Here is a 15,817-nt window from a genome sequence, read left to right as displayed (position 1 = left end):
TGAACTTTTTAATTATTGCTTGAATCACAAACGTATCAATTACAGAGTTGTAGGGCACCTTAAGTAATCTCCGAATCAAGCATTTATTTCGTACTCAAGTGGTCCTGGTTGATTTTTCCAAGAAAAACAAAAGTTCGCGAAATACGCGAAATACGAAATAGATGCGTACTCGCACGCCGCTACTCAAGCGACTACAAGCAACCATTGAAAGATATACGGCTGCATTCTCTTATCGCCGCATCGTACAAGGCTCCGCAACGCTTATCAATGCGTCAGCGGCGTGTTCTCTTGATGCCGCGACCATCCCATAGCGTGAAGCCCTGTATCGAGCTGCCACCGCTAGCAAAGCCGTGGCTATCCGTGGCTATTCGCTTGGGAGCGCTTGAGTAGCGGCACGCGAGCGCCTATTTCGTCTTTTGGATGTTTCGCGCGCTTTTGTTTTTTCTCGGAAAAGCCAACGAGGCAAAGCTAAGCACTAAACAAATGCTTGATTCGGAGGTTATTTGAGGTGCCCAACAGCATTGCAATTGATATGTTTGCGATTCAAGCAATAATGAAAAAGTTAACAAATTAAAAGTAATTATATGATACTTCGTGATTGACGCGCATATATATATATATATATATATATATATATATATATATATATATATATATATATATATATATGTGTGTGTATGTGTGTGTGTGTGTGTGTGTGTGTGTGTGTGTGTGTCAGGTATGTATGTACCGCAGAGCAGAAACAGTGCTGCAGAGGTATTGTGGTGTACCTCAATGTCTCTGCTGTAGCCCATTTGTATCCCAACATAACATCCCAGGAAACTAGTAATATTCCGCACATGGCACCTGCCTGAAGGTTCCGAGGAATGCTTACAATTTGTGCATCCTCCTTGGTTTTGTTGATGCAGGGCACTCGAGGAATGCGGAACGCTATGGAGTCATATTCAAGACAAGCCTCCTAGAAAGGGACGGCCTTCTACCTCCCTCAAGCGGTACGTAAATGGCATTCATTGGTGTAAGCGTAACTTCCCTGTTTTTTGTTTTCCAGTCGGACGTTAGCACACCCACTGCGAACGGCTCAATAGCTGCGCCGTTGGGCTGCTGAGCTAGGGGCTGTGAGCTCGATTCCCTGTTCCAGCAGGTGCATTTAGATGGAGGCAGAAAGCAAGGAAGCTCGTGTACGTGCTTTGGGTGGACGCTAAAGAACCCTACGTAGTAAAAAATAATACACACTCCTCAACTACGTCTCTCATAGCGCACTGTACACTTTCGTACGTTAAATTCTACAATTCAACTTTTGATTTTTTTGCAAACTTACATCGCAGCGGGAACAAGATTTCAGGATCGCCACTCAGCCTCTGCAGTCTGTAAAGGAGTACGTTTATATAGGTCAATTACTCACAGAAGACCCTGATCATGAGGTGGAAGTTCATAGAAGAATATAATTGGGTTCGAGTGCATACGGCAGGCATTGCCAGATCCGATGGAGCTTACCACTATCATTGATAAGAAAGGTGTACAATAGGTACATTCTACCGGTGCTAACATATGGGGCAGGAACTTGGAGACTGACAAAGAAGCTCGAAAACCAGTTAAGTACCGCGCAAAGAGCGATGGAACGAAAAATGTTAGGTGTAACGTTAAGAGACAGGAAGATAGCGGTGTGGATCAGAGAGAAAATGGGGATAGCCGACATTCTAATTGACATTAAGAGAAAAAAATGGAGCTGGGCAGGTCGTGTAATACGTAGGGTTGATAACCGGTGACCATTAGAGTTACAAGATGGGTGCCAAAAGAAGGGAAGTGCAGTCAAGGACGGCAGAAAACTAGGTGGGGTGATGAAATGAGGAAACTTGCAGGCGCAAGTTGGAATCGGTTGGCGCAGCACAGGGGTACTTAGAGATCGGAGGGAGAGGCCTTCGTCCTGCAGTGGACATAAATAGGCCGATGATGATGATAATTATGACATTGCACGATACTTATTTATAGACAGCTCAGCTGGCAGGTTACTATTGACGATAAAATCTTACGCGAGCAGCAGCGGATAACTCAACATCCCTTCTTTCTGTAAAATTCCCTTTACTAAGGGCTTGATGATTGGGAAACCAGGGCAAAATTACGTAGTACTCGCTCGAGATAGCCAGAACGATTGGTGGGCTCTAGAAAACTTTTTTATGGCACTGACATTCCTCAGAATGTTCATAGTTTTCATGCGCGCCACAGAAGCAGTGCCCTTAGCGAAAAGTTAGGCTCTTTTCAGTTCAGAATCAAATTGAATGAGCAGAAAAGTCAGAAAGAGAAAAGAAAAGCCGCATAGTGGCACTAAGCCCCCCAAAACAGAGTGAGAACCAAACACTACTTCCCTATCATTTATCATTTCTCTCCCTGTACTTCATTATTTCTTATGGGTATTTTTCTATTTTCTTTTGCTATTTGATACAATATTGCTTAATGTTGTAGCCTTAAGATATTCCACGGTATTACATCACCTCCTTTTCTCAAGCCGAATTAATTTCTTTCGCGTCCGACTCTAACTCCAGTAGCCTTATTGCTGATTCAGTTCTCGTCTTCTCCTAGCGGTGCAGAGGCATCTCAGTGTTTCTTCTCCGAACTCAACCACGATGTCCACATCATTCATCTTTGCACCCATGTGGTCCCTCTAAACTCACAACACTACATTTCAGCACTACACGTGCACTGAAGCCTCGATATGGCCTGACCAAAATAAACTAATGTTACTTCCAACATACGGAGGCCCTCGTCTGCAGGGGCACATACAACAAATAGATTCAGTCTCCCATCCCTTTCTTCCTAAGCGTCAGCCTTCATCTTAGGGAATTGATGGGGCAGATCTTATCGGCTTCAATTTCTTCCTCGCACTGACGCACCGAGACAGTGTATATAGACACGAAGAAAGGGTCAATTTTCAAATGCGACAGATGTGCCAACAAGTCTTGCCGCGTTGGCTAATGGAGAGCGACGTCCTCAGAGAGAGAGAGAGAGAGAGAGAGAGAGAGAGAAAGAAATAAGATAGAGAGAGGGGACAGATGATCCCTCGCTACGCCAAAGGGATTCGCGAGTCTGCTCCTTCTCACCATCCGCCCATCACAGGCGGCCCTTCTATTCGAGCTTGTTCCAAAAGACGAGGACGACAATGCCCTCTCTTTTGTTCCATCTTCATCGTGCCGTGCCGCTTTGCAAAGCTCAACAAGTACCCTTGATGGGTAAAAGAGTATCAGGGAGAAATGAAGCGCAAGAGAATGAGAGAGAGAGAAAGGGAACCCAGCTGACGCACGAGCGGGTACCCAGAACAGCGGTTCACGCTTTCGGAGCAGGGACGTTTTCGTACTCAGCGGGAGCGCACAATGGGACGCTCTGCCCGCGCGTTGTAAGAAGGAACCTGAGAGGGTAAAGTTGTGAGAAATAAGGCACCAGAGGGGAGGGGGAGTGGGGAACGGGGAAGAGAGAATCTCGCCGCACGCATTCACGCGTGAAAATAATACTGCATTCTCGCGAGGTTAAAAGCAAAAGCGAAACTATTGACAACAATAAAAGCGCCCGGGCCAAGACAGAGCCGCCGCCGCCGCCACGGTTGCTGCCGCTAAAATATATTGCGTTCGAGATTTCAGTCTGCGCTCTACTTGTGGACACTTTTCTCGCCGTACGTCCTCTTTATATTAAGGTACTTTCTTCCATGAAACCTTTATTCGCCCCCACTGCGTGCTCCACGGCACGTCTAGCTTTTGCTTTACCTTTTTCTTCGCTTTCTTTCATTCTTCTTTCTTCTTGCGACGACCGAAACTCAATTCATTTTGCGTAGCTTGTTTCGGACCATCCGTGTTCGCGTCTCGAACAGCGGCGAAAGCACTGGCGGTAGGCAAGCCACGCTTCTCTCCGAGCAGATTTGGAGAGAGAACGAAGAGAACAGCAGAAAAATAAGAGGAAATGTTTTAGATTCGGCCGTGGTAGGCAGATACGAGGCTTAGCTACATTTGCTTTCTTTCTTTCTTTTTCCTTTTTTTTTCCTTTTTTCCCGTCAGGGTTCTTGTTCTTTGTGCCGGGAAGAAAAGTCCGAAACAACACAACATGTTCCCCATAAAATAACAACAACTTTCGAAAGGTGTCCTGGGTGTTCTACCAGTTCTCTATCACCGAACGTCCACTCTCTCTCTCACTCTCTCTCTTTCTCTCTCTCTCTCTCCCCCCCCATGGCCAAAAAGCGGAGTAACTGCGGCAAGTAAAAATTGCAAGCAAGTGAGTCGGACAAAGAAATATGAAGAGATGGAGAGCCAGTGGCGAACGAGGAAGGCGGAGTGGAACTGTGCCGCGGAATGCAATTTTTGCGTGCCCGGCACATGCATAGATGAAAGAGTGCGCCCAGATTTCGCCTGCACGTTTCCTTCCCCTTCCTACTCAACTATCGCTACGCTCCACTCAGCTTGACGGACAACGCACGAAACCGCTGCTGCCACGGCTCGCGCACGTAAACTCCGACAAGAGAAAGCGAGAGCTTCGGACGATCGAGTAGGTCTTCGCTTGCTGCCACCGGCGGTGTGCATTCTTTTTCTCTCACAGATGCGCGCATATGTGAGCTGCGCTCGGATTTCAGAGAAAACCACGACAAAGAATCGGGTACCAACAAGAGACTGAGTTCATTCCAGTAAGGAAGAGAAAAGAACAGGAAACTTGAATTGGAGCGGGAGTTCCTTTGTTGAAGTTGTTCTGATAATCCGGGCATAATTTTCTTGTGAGCTTATTTGCTATTGTTTCCCGGAATCAAATTGCGTTCGCCACTGAAAAATTATGAGTTTTACCAGATAGCGTTTTATGCTACTACCAGTAATTTTCGGCAACAATTTATCCCTCAAGAAGCACTACCGGTTGGGTTCAGGTAAAGTCAGTCAGATGGGGGTCACAACCATTTTTCTTTTTGTTTCAACAAAAAGTTTTGTATGACAAAGCGAAATCCCTCCACACATGGGAACCGGGCTCATTTTCTCAAGATGGCTTCGTTCATTAAGTTCTTTACATCATTTCTACAAAAACCTGCCATTCGGAAGCATTCCGTAATGGATCAGGAGATATAATCAAACATTTAAGTGCGAACTAGCGCTGCAATGAATGAAGTGCCGAGCTGGGCACACATGATGCTTCGCCGCATAAAGAGCATTATTGAGGCTGTGCACGCTCTACAGGAAAACATATGAAACAAGGTGGAGCAATGTTTTGCGAAATCATAATTCAGACTTCCCTACATGCAACTCGTTACTTTGAGGTATATACAATATTTCATGATACCATGTAGCCATTAGGTAGTAAAATTTGGAGAAATGGTTACACTAAGGCGGTGATCGGCAGCCGCTGCTGCCTCCGATTCCATGTTATGGAATAAACATGATAGAACGTCGTTTACTACGTAATAGTGTTGCATTCTCTCATAATACACTTATTACCTTCATCCACTTTATGTGATTGCACAGACTGGTAATTAATTCTGTGCTAAATGTTATTCACGGTTACTATGCTATTGACAGCTGACTCCAGCACTCCACGGCATGCCGCAATAGAAGTCTCGATCCAGACCTGGGGGGGGGGGGCATGTTTTCCGATATTCGGGGAAATAAATGCGTAAAAAAAGGTAACTGTTAATCCAGAAAGCATGATAAAGGGAAGCGCATTAAATATAGCAAAAACCATGTAACCCTGAAGAAAGCGTTCCTATAGACTCCTTATGAAGCACAATCAAAACGAAAGAACGAGAAAGAAAATAAAGATGGTTGTCTAAAACACCAACCGATTCTTATCCAATCTTCCGTTCTGGGTACACATATATTCATGGATCATCGTCATCATCATCATCCTTTGGTAGTTAGATTAGTTGTATTGTATTCGTCACAAAAGTTAAGCAACATAAATTGACATCAATATGAATATGTTGGATGCTGAAAAATTTCTCTAATGACATATCTCGCTCGCTTCATCTCCCTTCTCGTCTTATTGCTTTGTCAACTTGTTTCTTTTTTCCACTCAGGGTTGGAGCATGCTCCGGGCACAAAAAAAGACAATGCGATCATTCCCGAAACTACTAGTTGTGGCTGCTTGTACATATAGCCATCATCATTGATTTTCCTAGCTTGTATTAAGTAATCTTTTCGCTAGCGGCACTCCCCTCACGCTTGGAGATAGGTAAATTACGGTGCCACACAAGGAACATGAGAAATGTTGCAATATCTCATTTTCATGCACGATGCAAAGCACACGTAGCAGTCACTACGCTCTATTCAATTCCAAAAAGAGCATGCTCTCTTTCTGCTATATTCCCTAGCCATTAAAATTACACATAGCATATAAAAATAAAAAGTGCTACGAAGGGAAAAATTATCTTTCTTGCGGAAAACACACATAGTTTATGTGCTGCTGCCGCACGAGTTAACTTAATTCAGCGCTTTTGCTAAGTTTTGCATATTTGCTAATCGTATCACGTACGAATAAAAATATGGGGAAACAAACTCAACCAACAATTTCCTACATAAAATAGCACGTGATACGCAAAGAAAAGAAAATGTAGCCCTAGATGCGCAGTTTTTGATAACTTTATCATTTGAAAAAGCTGTTATTCGCTGTCTCGAATCTTGTCTGCCGCCGCTTCTTTCTGAGACACTATAGCTACATTATTGAAGCGCGCGTTTTGTCGCGTCCTTTGCCAGTGCCGCTTTTGTTGCGAAATGGATCTCTCTGAATGCGTTCTTGGATGACACAGCCGAACCTTGTTACGAGGTAAAGCTTGGTAGCGCGTACAACCGTGTGGCATTGTGCGACTTCCTTACCAGCAACACCCTAGGAGCAGTAACAGAGGCAGCAGCGCCTTGTTGTATTGATTGAGAAGAACGCGCGACCGGCGCGTCAATTGCGTTACAATGCCGCCATCGATTAAATGGCGGCGCTCGACAAAAGCGAAGTTGTGTCATCTTTTAACCTCATTTGGCGCCGAGGGCCTGGCGCAAGCCTCTGCACCAGCGCGTGCAGAACGAATGCTTCCGTTTTGTTAGCCGTATCGACTCGGTTCCCGAACGTGCCGTGGCTAGCGACGCTGACAATGCATCATGCGGAGTCCCCCTCTCGCGACCTCTGAGTGTTGGCGGTTGGAGATAAGCCGGTCCTTTTGTTTTGTGCGGCGCTGCCGCGGATCGATGCTGCTTTCCTGTGCTCCTCTGCTTGTGTACATGAAACAGGATGAACGAGGTAAGAACGCGAGGATAACGAAGGGGTTCTCTTGTTTTCTTTTTTTCTTTTTGTTTTCGATTCCACTGCGCAAGTAACGGTCGAATGCGATTCAATATGGCGCCTTCACTTTGGTGCATATGCGGAAAAATGAAATTTACTGAAATGGGCGTACCGTTTGCTGTGTAATTCGGCACCAAATTGAGAAAGTGTGCATGTGTGTGTGTGTGCATGTGTGTGTGTGTATGTGCATGTGCTTGTGTGTGTGGCACAGAGCAAGATAGTGAGAGTGACAGAGGTACTAATAGCACGTGGTCAGCGGTATAAGTTATAAGGGACTTTCGCGCAGGTGGAGGGCGTATCGACGCGTTGCCTGTACAACGCTGCTCTGTGAGTCTGGCCAGGGATGAACCACATTATATCGTTAGGTGATCTAAACACAGCAAGCACTATACATTACAGTGTTATTAACATATCATGTGATAAGCGATAAGAGACGCGGTGGTGTCACACAAGCATTGCGAGGCAATTTCACAGTGCACGTCTCAACGAATACGACAATTACAGTGAAGGAAGTTACGTTATCGATTTTGGAAAGAAGTCGGCAGTAGATCCTGCCATTTACTGGTTCATGACCCTTACGTTTCAAAAACAACACATACAAAGCAAGGAAGTGTAATAGCGGCAAGGTCCACTAGACGGGCGTCCTGTTTCCTGCCAGACACAGGGAGTAAGAGAAAGCGCGGCACAAGAAAAGAAATTACATTCCAAAGCATGGAGTGAGAGAAAGAAAATTACAAATAAAAGGCACGGTGGTTAACCATGACTGAGCTTAGCTGTCTACCCTACAATGGAGCAGAAGGAAAAGGAAGGAGAGCAAATTCAGAATTTATGACCCATAATGACGCAAATACAAATGAACTCGAGAGGGAACGCCGAATTTCCTTTTGCCACTTTCCCTAGAAATGTTATATTATTCGGATAACCAAAATAGGAGAAAGAGAATTATCAGCGAATCTGTGTATAGGGGCACCTTAATGGCGAACTGCACCTCCATTGCGGGTCGGCCCGGCATTGCACTATCTTAGGGATTTTTTTCTACACGCGGACACGATGGTGGGGAAAGCAGCCCTTAACAGCTTCGCTATAAGAAACCAGAGGCTGCCAAGTTGGCTGTTGCGGACGCCGTCGGAGAGGGGCACGAATTGATGCTGACCATCTAGGGTTCCCTAATGTACATCTAAGTAAAACGAGTGTTCTTTTCTCCCGCCTCCACTAGAACGCAGCCAGGTGCTTGGAACTTGAAGTCGTAGCTTGATATTTGTTAGCAGAACGCTATAGTTACCGGCCAACTGAGGCGGAAGCAGACTTGTATTTAACAGATTACATGTAGTTCATGACTTGCGATCGATTGCGTTTTCTGGCAATATTGGAATTTAACGATTATTGTGTTTACTCAGTAACCCCCACCGTATTTCAATTACTTTTTGGAGCGATAGCTCTACTACTCCAGGTAGAAACACAGAAAGCGCCTGGTGCAGTAAATCTGACCTTCAAGCTCAGCCCAGGTCAAACTGGAACGCGCAGAGCGCCGTGCGCGTTTGTGCCCAGAGCGCCGACGCCGCCGAGCAGCGTCTGTGTGTTTTCCGTTAATCCCATCTCGTGCGCCATCGAGAGGCAACATCTGCAATGCTACTCGTATTCCCATCACGCCAGCCTCCTGAGACGCCTTCAGTGCAATGCTAAAGTATTGTATCACATTGAATGCTTCGCCTTTGGGTAAAACTTGCAATTTTCAGTAACCAATTAGATTAAACTAGTCTATGGAAACAAGCTCTGATAGACGACGCAGCTTCGAACACTTAACTTTATCCCGAAGTGATGAAATCATGCACATGGGTAATCTCCTGTTCATGATCAGCGTCCTGCAGCTATACCTCGACTCCCTGAACATGTCAGGCTGGCAGGTTAGCACACGCCTCTTATAGGCCCGACCACTAAGCTCCTCTCTCATAACAAATTTCTCTCCCTCTCTCCTGTAAGCGCTTATAGGCGCCCTTCATAGGCGGTAAGATCAGCTGCTCCGTCCTTACCCTCTTAGTGCAGTCGACGACTTCTCTGACATAGACAGAATTGTCTTTGCCCGTTAAACACATCTTAAAGTGAAAGCATTACTGGCCGCGATCTTGCGATTTCGCCGTGGTGGTACTCCGTGGAGGCACATGACGTCACAACGCGCGCCTCGCCACGGATATTTCTCTCTCTCTCTCTCTCGCTCCCTAGTCACTACTGCGCATACGCCACTAGTAGCACCGAGCCACAGGTGTTCCGCCGCTGCGCAGCGCCGCGCCTTTCCGCCGCCGCCGTTTGGTATGAGGTCACATCGCGTTCCTCGTCGTTACGCTCGCCTCCGATCGCTTCGCCAGTTGCGTCGCATGCCTGATAACATGTCGGAGGATTGAAAAGGAGAGCTCGCGTGCGCCGCAACCTCAGTTGAGGCGGCAGTATGGATGGCGACAATTGTGTTAAGCAGGAGGAGGCCTGGAATCGACATCGGAACGAGATGACGAGGAAACGAATCGTCCAGGAAACAGACGAACAGCGCGCCGAACGACTGGCTAAACGCCGCAACATAGCTAGACAGCCAGACTAACCTGCACTTGCAATCAAGATTAACCAAGGCTAACCTTGCTATGTCTTAGCTTTCGCTACGTATATCCTGGCATAGACGAGCTAAACCACTTCCAATTTTGTCTAGATGTTCGATGTTAAGCGACCAATATACACCTATTTCTAGAGATAATTTGCAGCTTTACATTAAATCTGGCCACATTTTCAAGGAACGTTAACGTTTGTTGGCGTCCATTACAGTTAGTCGCTTAAGTATAAATGGCTAAGAAGGGAAGGACGCCAAGAGGGCCAGATGTTGGCCGACCAGTTGAAACGCGGCTTCTATTGTTCGATAGAGATGGCCACTTCTTTCCACGTTACCACCGAGCATGAAAATAAAGTTTTCTCTCTCTCTCTCGAACATTCATGCCAGGAAGTCACATAATACGAATTTTTATTTTTTAGCGCCTTTCCCTATATTTAGGAGCTGTGCTTCATCGAGAACTCAGACCCGAGCATCGTGGCATTATATAACCACAATCTTTTGAGCAATGATTTTGTCCGTTACTAGGCGGACCTGCTCTTGATGCGCGCGCATCGAGCTAGTGTTCAGTGCCACTGCAGGCGTTTTTTTTAATTGTGGTGTTTTACGTGCCAAAACCACTGTCTAATTATGAGGCACGCCGCAGTGGAGGACTCCGGAAATTTCGACCACCTGGGGTTCTTTAACGTGCACCTAAATATATGTACACGGGTGTTTTCGCATTTTGCCCCCATCGAAATGCGGCCGCCATGGCCGGGATTCGATCTCGTGACCTCGTGCTCAGCCCAACACTATAGCCACTGAGCAACCACGGCGGGTGCCGCTGCAGGCGTCTTGACACCGGACATGCTGAAGTCAGCATGTCGATCACTGCGGAGGCAACAATGGCTTAACGGAAGTGACGTGTGCCCAGGCATGTCCACAGAACGTCGCACACATTGGTGTCTTGCGCCAGTGTCGTCTAGTTGAGGCACGTGGCTGCTTGCCAGTATGTAATGGTATAGATTGAGGGCTACCCCAGCCCAGATACTCTTCAGAGTAACTCTCTCCAGTGTTGTTAATTTACGGATGGGAGCGGCATCATATTCAGGGAATGACGTAAATTCCGTTACGAGTTATTGGCCTGTTCCAGTGGCCGCAAATTAGAGCTCAGAACACCTGTAAAAAATATCGTGCAACGTTTCGCGCAATCGTTACTTGCGCTTCCCATCGCGACAGCAAATTGACAGCATCATGCCTAAGGAGAAAAACTAAAACTAAACGCCCCGGAAACCTCCAACGTCGACAGCAGGCTGCTTCACATGTGGCAGGCAAGATCGAGCATGCTCCGGCGTTGGCAACAGCAGGGGAAAGATAACCAAGCCCTAAAAGAAAGAATCACTAGACTCGACGCAGAGATCTCCGATCACGCGACCGAGGTCACCCGGCAGCAATGGTACCAAATATGTGATCGCATGAGGGGACGCCTCAGCGCAGCCCGGACGTGGCACCTCCTACGCCACCTCCTGGACCCGGACACCACCAGGGCCGAAGGCAGAAGAAACATGGCCAAGTTAATCCACAGGCATGCTCAGGACCCGGGGGCGTTCCTGGCCGAGATGCGAGACAAGTACATCGGCCCGCAACTCAAGACACCGTTACCTGCGGCCTACCAGGGCCGGCCGAACGCGCACATAGACGAAGACATTACGTTCGCTGAGGTGTCGGCAGCCGCCTACAAGCTGCGGACGAATTCGGCGCCGGGTTCGGACCGCGTTACCAACAAGATCCTACGCAACCTGGACGAGGCCGCAATGGAGCAGCTCACCGAGTTCATTGACGAATGCTGGAAGACGGGCGCCATCCCGGAAGAGTGGAAGACGTCAACGATCGTCTTTATACCAAAACCAGGCAAACCACTCAATGCGGACAACCTCAGGCCGATTTCACTCACATCATGCGTAGGCAAACTGATGGAGCACGTGGTCCTAGACCGTCTCAATGAACACGTAGAAGATGGGGACGAGTTCCCCCACTCTATGTTTGGTTTCAGGCCACACCTGTCCTCGCAAGATGTGCTCCTTCAGTTAAAAAGGCAGGTGATGCAACCCGAAAGTCCGGTCGACGCTCGCCGATTCCGGTGCCTCCTGGGCCTCGACCTGAAGAAGGCCTTCGACAATGTCGCCCACGCAGCGGTGCTCGAGGGCCTGACCCAACTGGGTGTCGGAAACCGAGCATACCAATACGTCCGAAACTTTCTCACCGACCGGAAGTGCCGGATCAAAGTCGGCGAACATGAAACTGAATTTATAGAGCTGGGGAGCCGAGGCACGCCGCAGGGATCAGTCATCTCCCCTTTTCTCTTTAACGCGGCGATGCGCGGGCTCCCGGAATTGCTGTGCTCTATCCCTGGGCTTCACCACAGCCTCTACGCTGACGACGTGACGTTATGGGCAGCGGCGGATGATCCACAAACTCTTCAAGAGATCATGCAACGCGGCATCGACGTCGTACAAGCTTATGCGGAGTCGAGAGGCCTGACGTGCTCACCGGAAAAATCCGAATACCTACTGATCAAGCCCGGCAGAAGCAGATGTCCCAGGGGATTACCACGGAGAAGGTGCTTCCTTGAACTTAAGGTCGGAGAACTTACCATCCCGGAGCGCCCCAGTATCAAAATATTGGGGCTAGACTTTCAGAACACGCTGCGCTGCGGGCTCATGTTAAAGAAACTCCAGAGGGCGACCAACTACACATTACAGCTCATTCGCCGGGTGGCTAATCGACACCACGGCATGGGCGAGGGCGATCTGCTTCGGCTTGTGCAGGCATACATAACCAGCAGAACCATGTACTCGACACCATATGTCAAACTCGCAGCCACGGACTTAGCCAAATTAAACACCATGATCCGACGAAGCACAAAGGCAGCCTTGGGCCTTCCGGACCACGCGGCCACCGCAAGGCTAGAGGCCTTAGGCATGCATAACACGATCGAGGAGCTCTTAGACGCTCACCACACAGCCCAAATCCGTCGTCTCTCGCTAACCCCGGCTGGCCGCACAGTCCTCCGGAAGCTCAGTCTCGAGGCTATCCCCGAGGGGACAGAGTACATTACGATTCCGCGAAAGGTCAGGGGGCATATTTATGCCCCACCTCTACCCCGCAACATGGACCCCGAGTTCCATCAGGGCCGTCGGCAGGCACGCAGTGAAGCCATTTGGCGACGCTACGGCTCGCAAGATGGAGTGCTTTACACAGACGCAGCCAGACACCCTCGGGGTGACCTCATGACCGCGGTGGTAGCGGATCACAACGGAGGACTGATAGAATATACAACAATCACGGCTGGCCGAGTGGTGGAAGCAGAGGAAACCGCGATTGCCATGGCCATGCATGCGGAAGCGAATACCGTCATCAGCGACAGCAAGCAGGCCATCGGCAATTTCGTCCGTGGTAGAATTTGCAAACAGGCGTACCATGTCCTCACACGACGCCCCCTAAGCGGCTTGAAAACCCTCGTGTGGACCCCCGCTCACGCGGCTGTGCCCGGCAACGCGTCGGCTCACAGTCTGGCTCGAGATCTCGCGCGCCGAGCCTCGTCCGCGGATGCGGACGGCGTGAATGAGGAGGAGAGACACGAGGAACCCTGCGAGACCTATTATGAAATAGCTCATCGGTATCGCTTGAGGCGTCGCGCGCTTCCACCACCGGCCAAGCAACTCGACAAAACGCAAGCGGTCGCGTTTCGGCGACTTCAGACAAATACATACCCACACCCAAAATACATTAACAAAATCACGGGGGGCAGGGAAAGCGACAAATGTAGGCTATGTTCAGAAACAGGAACACTAACACACATAATGTGGGAATGCACCTCGCTCCCGTTCTCTCATCCCCCCGTCAGCAGCGAGACTGACTGGACAGCCTGGCTCAGTTCCGGGGACGTCGACCGACAACTTGAGCTGGTGGACTGGGCGGAAAAGGCCAAGCAGGCCCAGGGCCTTACTTGAGCCCTAACCCTCAGCCACGTCCCTCTTTACCCTTCCCCCTTTCAATAAAGTTTATTACTACCACCACCACTAAAATGACAAATGGAAAGGTTAGCCACGCTACGAGCTTGACTTCTTACTCTTGGTACAAATGGCGGTGGGTGATCAAAAAGAAAAAAAATATATATACCGCCCAAGCATTCCATACAGATGGTTAACCAGAGGCTGAAACGTGCGGCCCCGGTGTTTATCACTGGGGCCGCACATAAGTGACGGTATGCCCGCAGTCCACCGTTGTTGTTTGTGTTCGATGCGTCGAGTTTGCTCGACGGCGTGGTTAGCAGGATCCGCCCGCCACTGATCCTTGCGATTCTTCAAAATTGCTTCAAAATTTAATCTGGCCGTCACGTAAGACAACGAATGGCTCATGCCCACTCAAGCGATGGCTCATACTCCCGTAAACGCGGCCTCCCCATTACGACAGAAGAGAAGTGAAATTCTACGCTGGAATGATGAGCCGCAACGGAGCCAGCCGTGGAACACGACGACGACGAACGCGGTATCAGTGGCATGAGCGCGTTCGCGAGGTTGCGCCGAGGCGCGCCAACGAGCTAGCTGTGGAAAAAATGAAAAAATAAAAGCAGCGCTATTCCCTGCAATGGCAAAGTTTCCATGACTGCAAAAATACGCGATATACATGATAAGCCTAAAGCGAAGCTGCACAAAGCTTATTTGCTGAACAAACGCAAATTCATGTACTACACTTAGCGAGAATACCTTTCTGCTTCTGTCCCTCACGCAAGCTAAAAAAAAAAAGGGGGGGGGGGGGGAGGGACGTGATGAGGTAGCTCTGCACTTTCCACAGACTGCATGTGTGTTTTGCTACCTCGCATTGCCGAAAAGAGCCCCTGGCAGCGCCTGAGGGCACCAGGGGATAGAAATCACTAGGCGCGTATATCATGTTCATGGGACTGGCACAGATGCCTGCGTGCGTCAGAGAATGCTCGGGAGCTCGCTCTTAGATCCCTCACGGCTGGCGGTCGAGAATAGTGCGTGCCAGAAATTAAACCGTGCATAGCCCCCCCCCCCCCCCTTCTCCCCAATCCCATTTCACGCCTTTCGCCCAGAGCTCTGCGGCGTCCCTCGTATTCGGAGCTCCGCATCTGGAACATTAACCCTTCGCCGCAATGACTCCCAAACCAAAACGTGCATTCGGGTAATGCGGTGTATGTGACGCTGTGATAAAGGTAATGAAACCACGCTGGAGCTCGTGTAAGGTGAGCGGCGCCTCTTGACTAAGACATCTGGGCGATTCGTAGCCCCAAAAGAAAGTGACTAGCTACCTCAAATAGCTGCATGTTTCGCATAAGCACAATAGAGCAAAGACAGCTTGGAACTATTTCTGCGCTGTTGACGCGGTCCTTTATGCAAAGTTCATGGAAAGTATCGAGGCAGAGTAATAAAAAGAATAATCACGGCAAGAAAGGCTTCAAAATCGGAAGAAGCAAGACTGGTTTGCTGGCCTCCCGCATGAGAAACAACGCACAGGCGAAAGTATTGCGCAAGGCAACAAAGGACCAAAAAAGAACGAAAAAAAAAAAGACAGCTCTGCTTTAGAAGCCTAACGACAGATTGATACGGAAATGTAGGGAGATATGGATAAGTTGAACTGTGTTTAAAAATGAGGAAACGATTGTGTATAAAGATAGCATTCGAGCATATAAGCGACACTTGTGCGAGACGTTGGTACGGTCAGCGCTACAACGCAAAAACCAAGCATTCTTCAATCAAAATTATATTATCGAAAACTCCAAGTGCATTAAAAGCCGTAGTTCGAATACACGTTCACAAGAAAAAAATACCGTGACGGCGCACTAGGGACTATAAGTTTGCGCACTGATCTTGTTCTGTAGATATGCGCGCCCAGAACGTACGTTCCTTGTGTTCCTTTAGCAATAGAAACAAACCTTGC

General features: G+C 48.5%; 1 protein-coding gene and 1 long non-coding RNA gene across 2 annotated transcripts in view; one reads left to right on the top strand and one right to left on the bottom strand.

Moving 5' to 3' along the window:
- Positions 1 to 15,817, top strand: part of LOC126542001 (lachesin-like) — a 115,239-nt gene that overhangs the window by 15,103 nt on the left and 84,319 nt on the right. The window contains exon 2 of the mRNA XM_055076966.2: positions 909 to 992. Within this exon, the coding sequence (XP_054932941.1) occupies positions 909 to 992 (84 nt within the window). The remainder of the gene's footprint in view (positions 1 to 908; positions 993 to 15,817) is intronic.
- The window catches only part of LOC140216110 (uncharacterized), a 98,377-nt gene that overhangs the window by 50,043 nt on the left and 32,517 nt on the right, over positions 1 to 15,817 (bottom strand). The window lies entirely within an intron of this gene.

The sequence above is a fragment of the Dermacentor andersoni genome, chromosome 2 (genome assembly GCF_023375885.2).
Source record: "Dermacentor andersoni chromosome 2, qqDerAnde1_hic_scaffold, whole genome shotgun sequence".
Lineage (NCBI taxonomy): Eukaryota > Metazoa > Arthropoda > Arachnida > Ixodida > Ixodidae > Dermacentor > Dermacentor andersoni.
The sequence above is the reverse complement of the archived record's forward strand: the minus strand, read 5'-3'. Positions and strand labels throughout refer to the sequence as shown.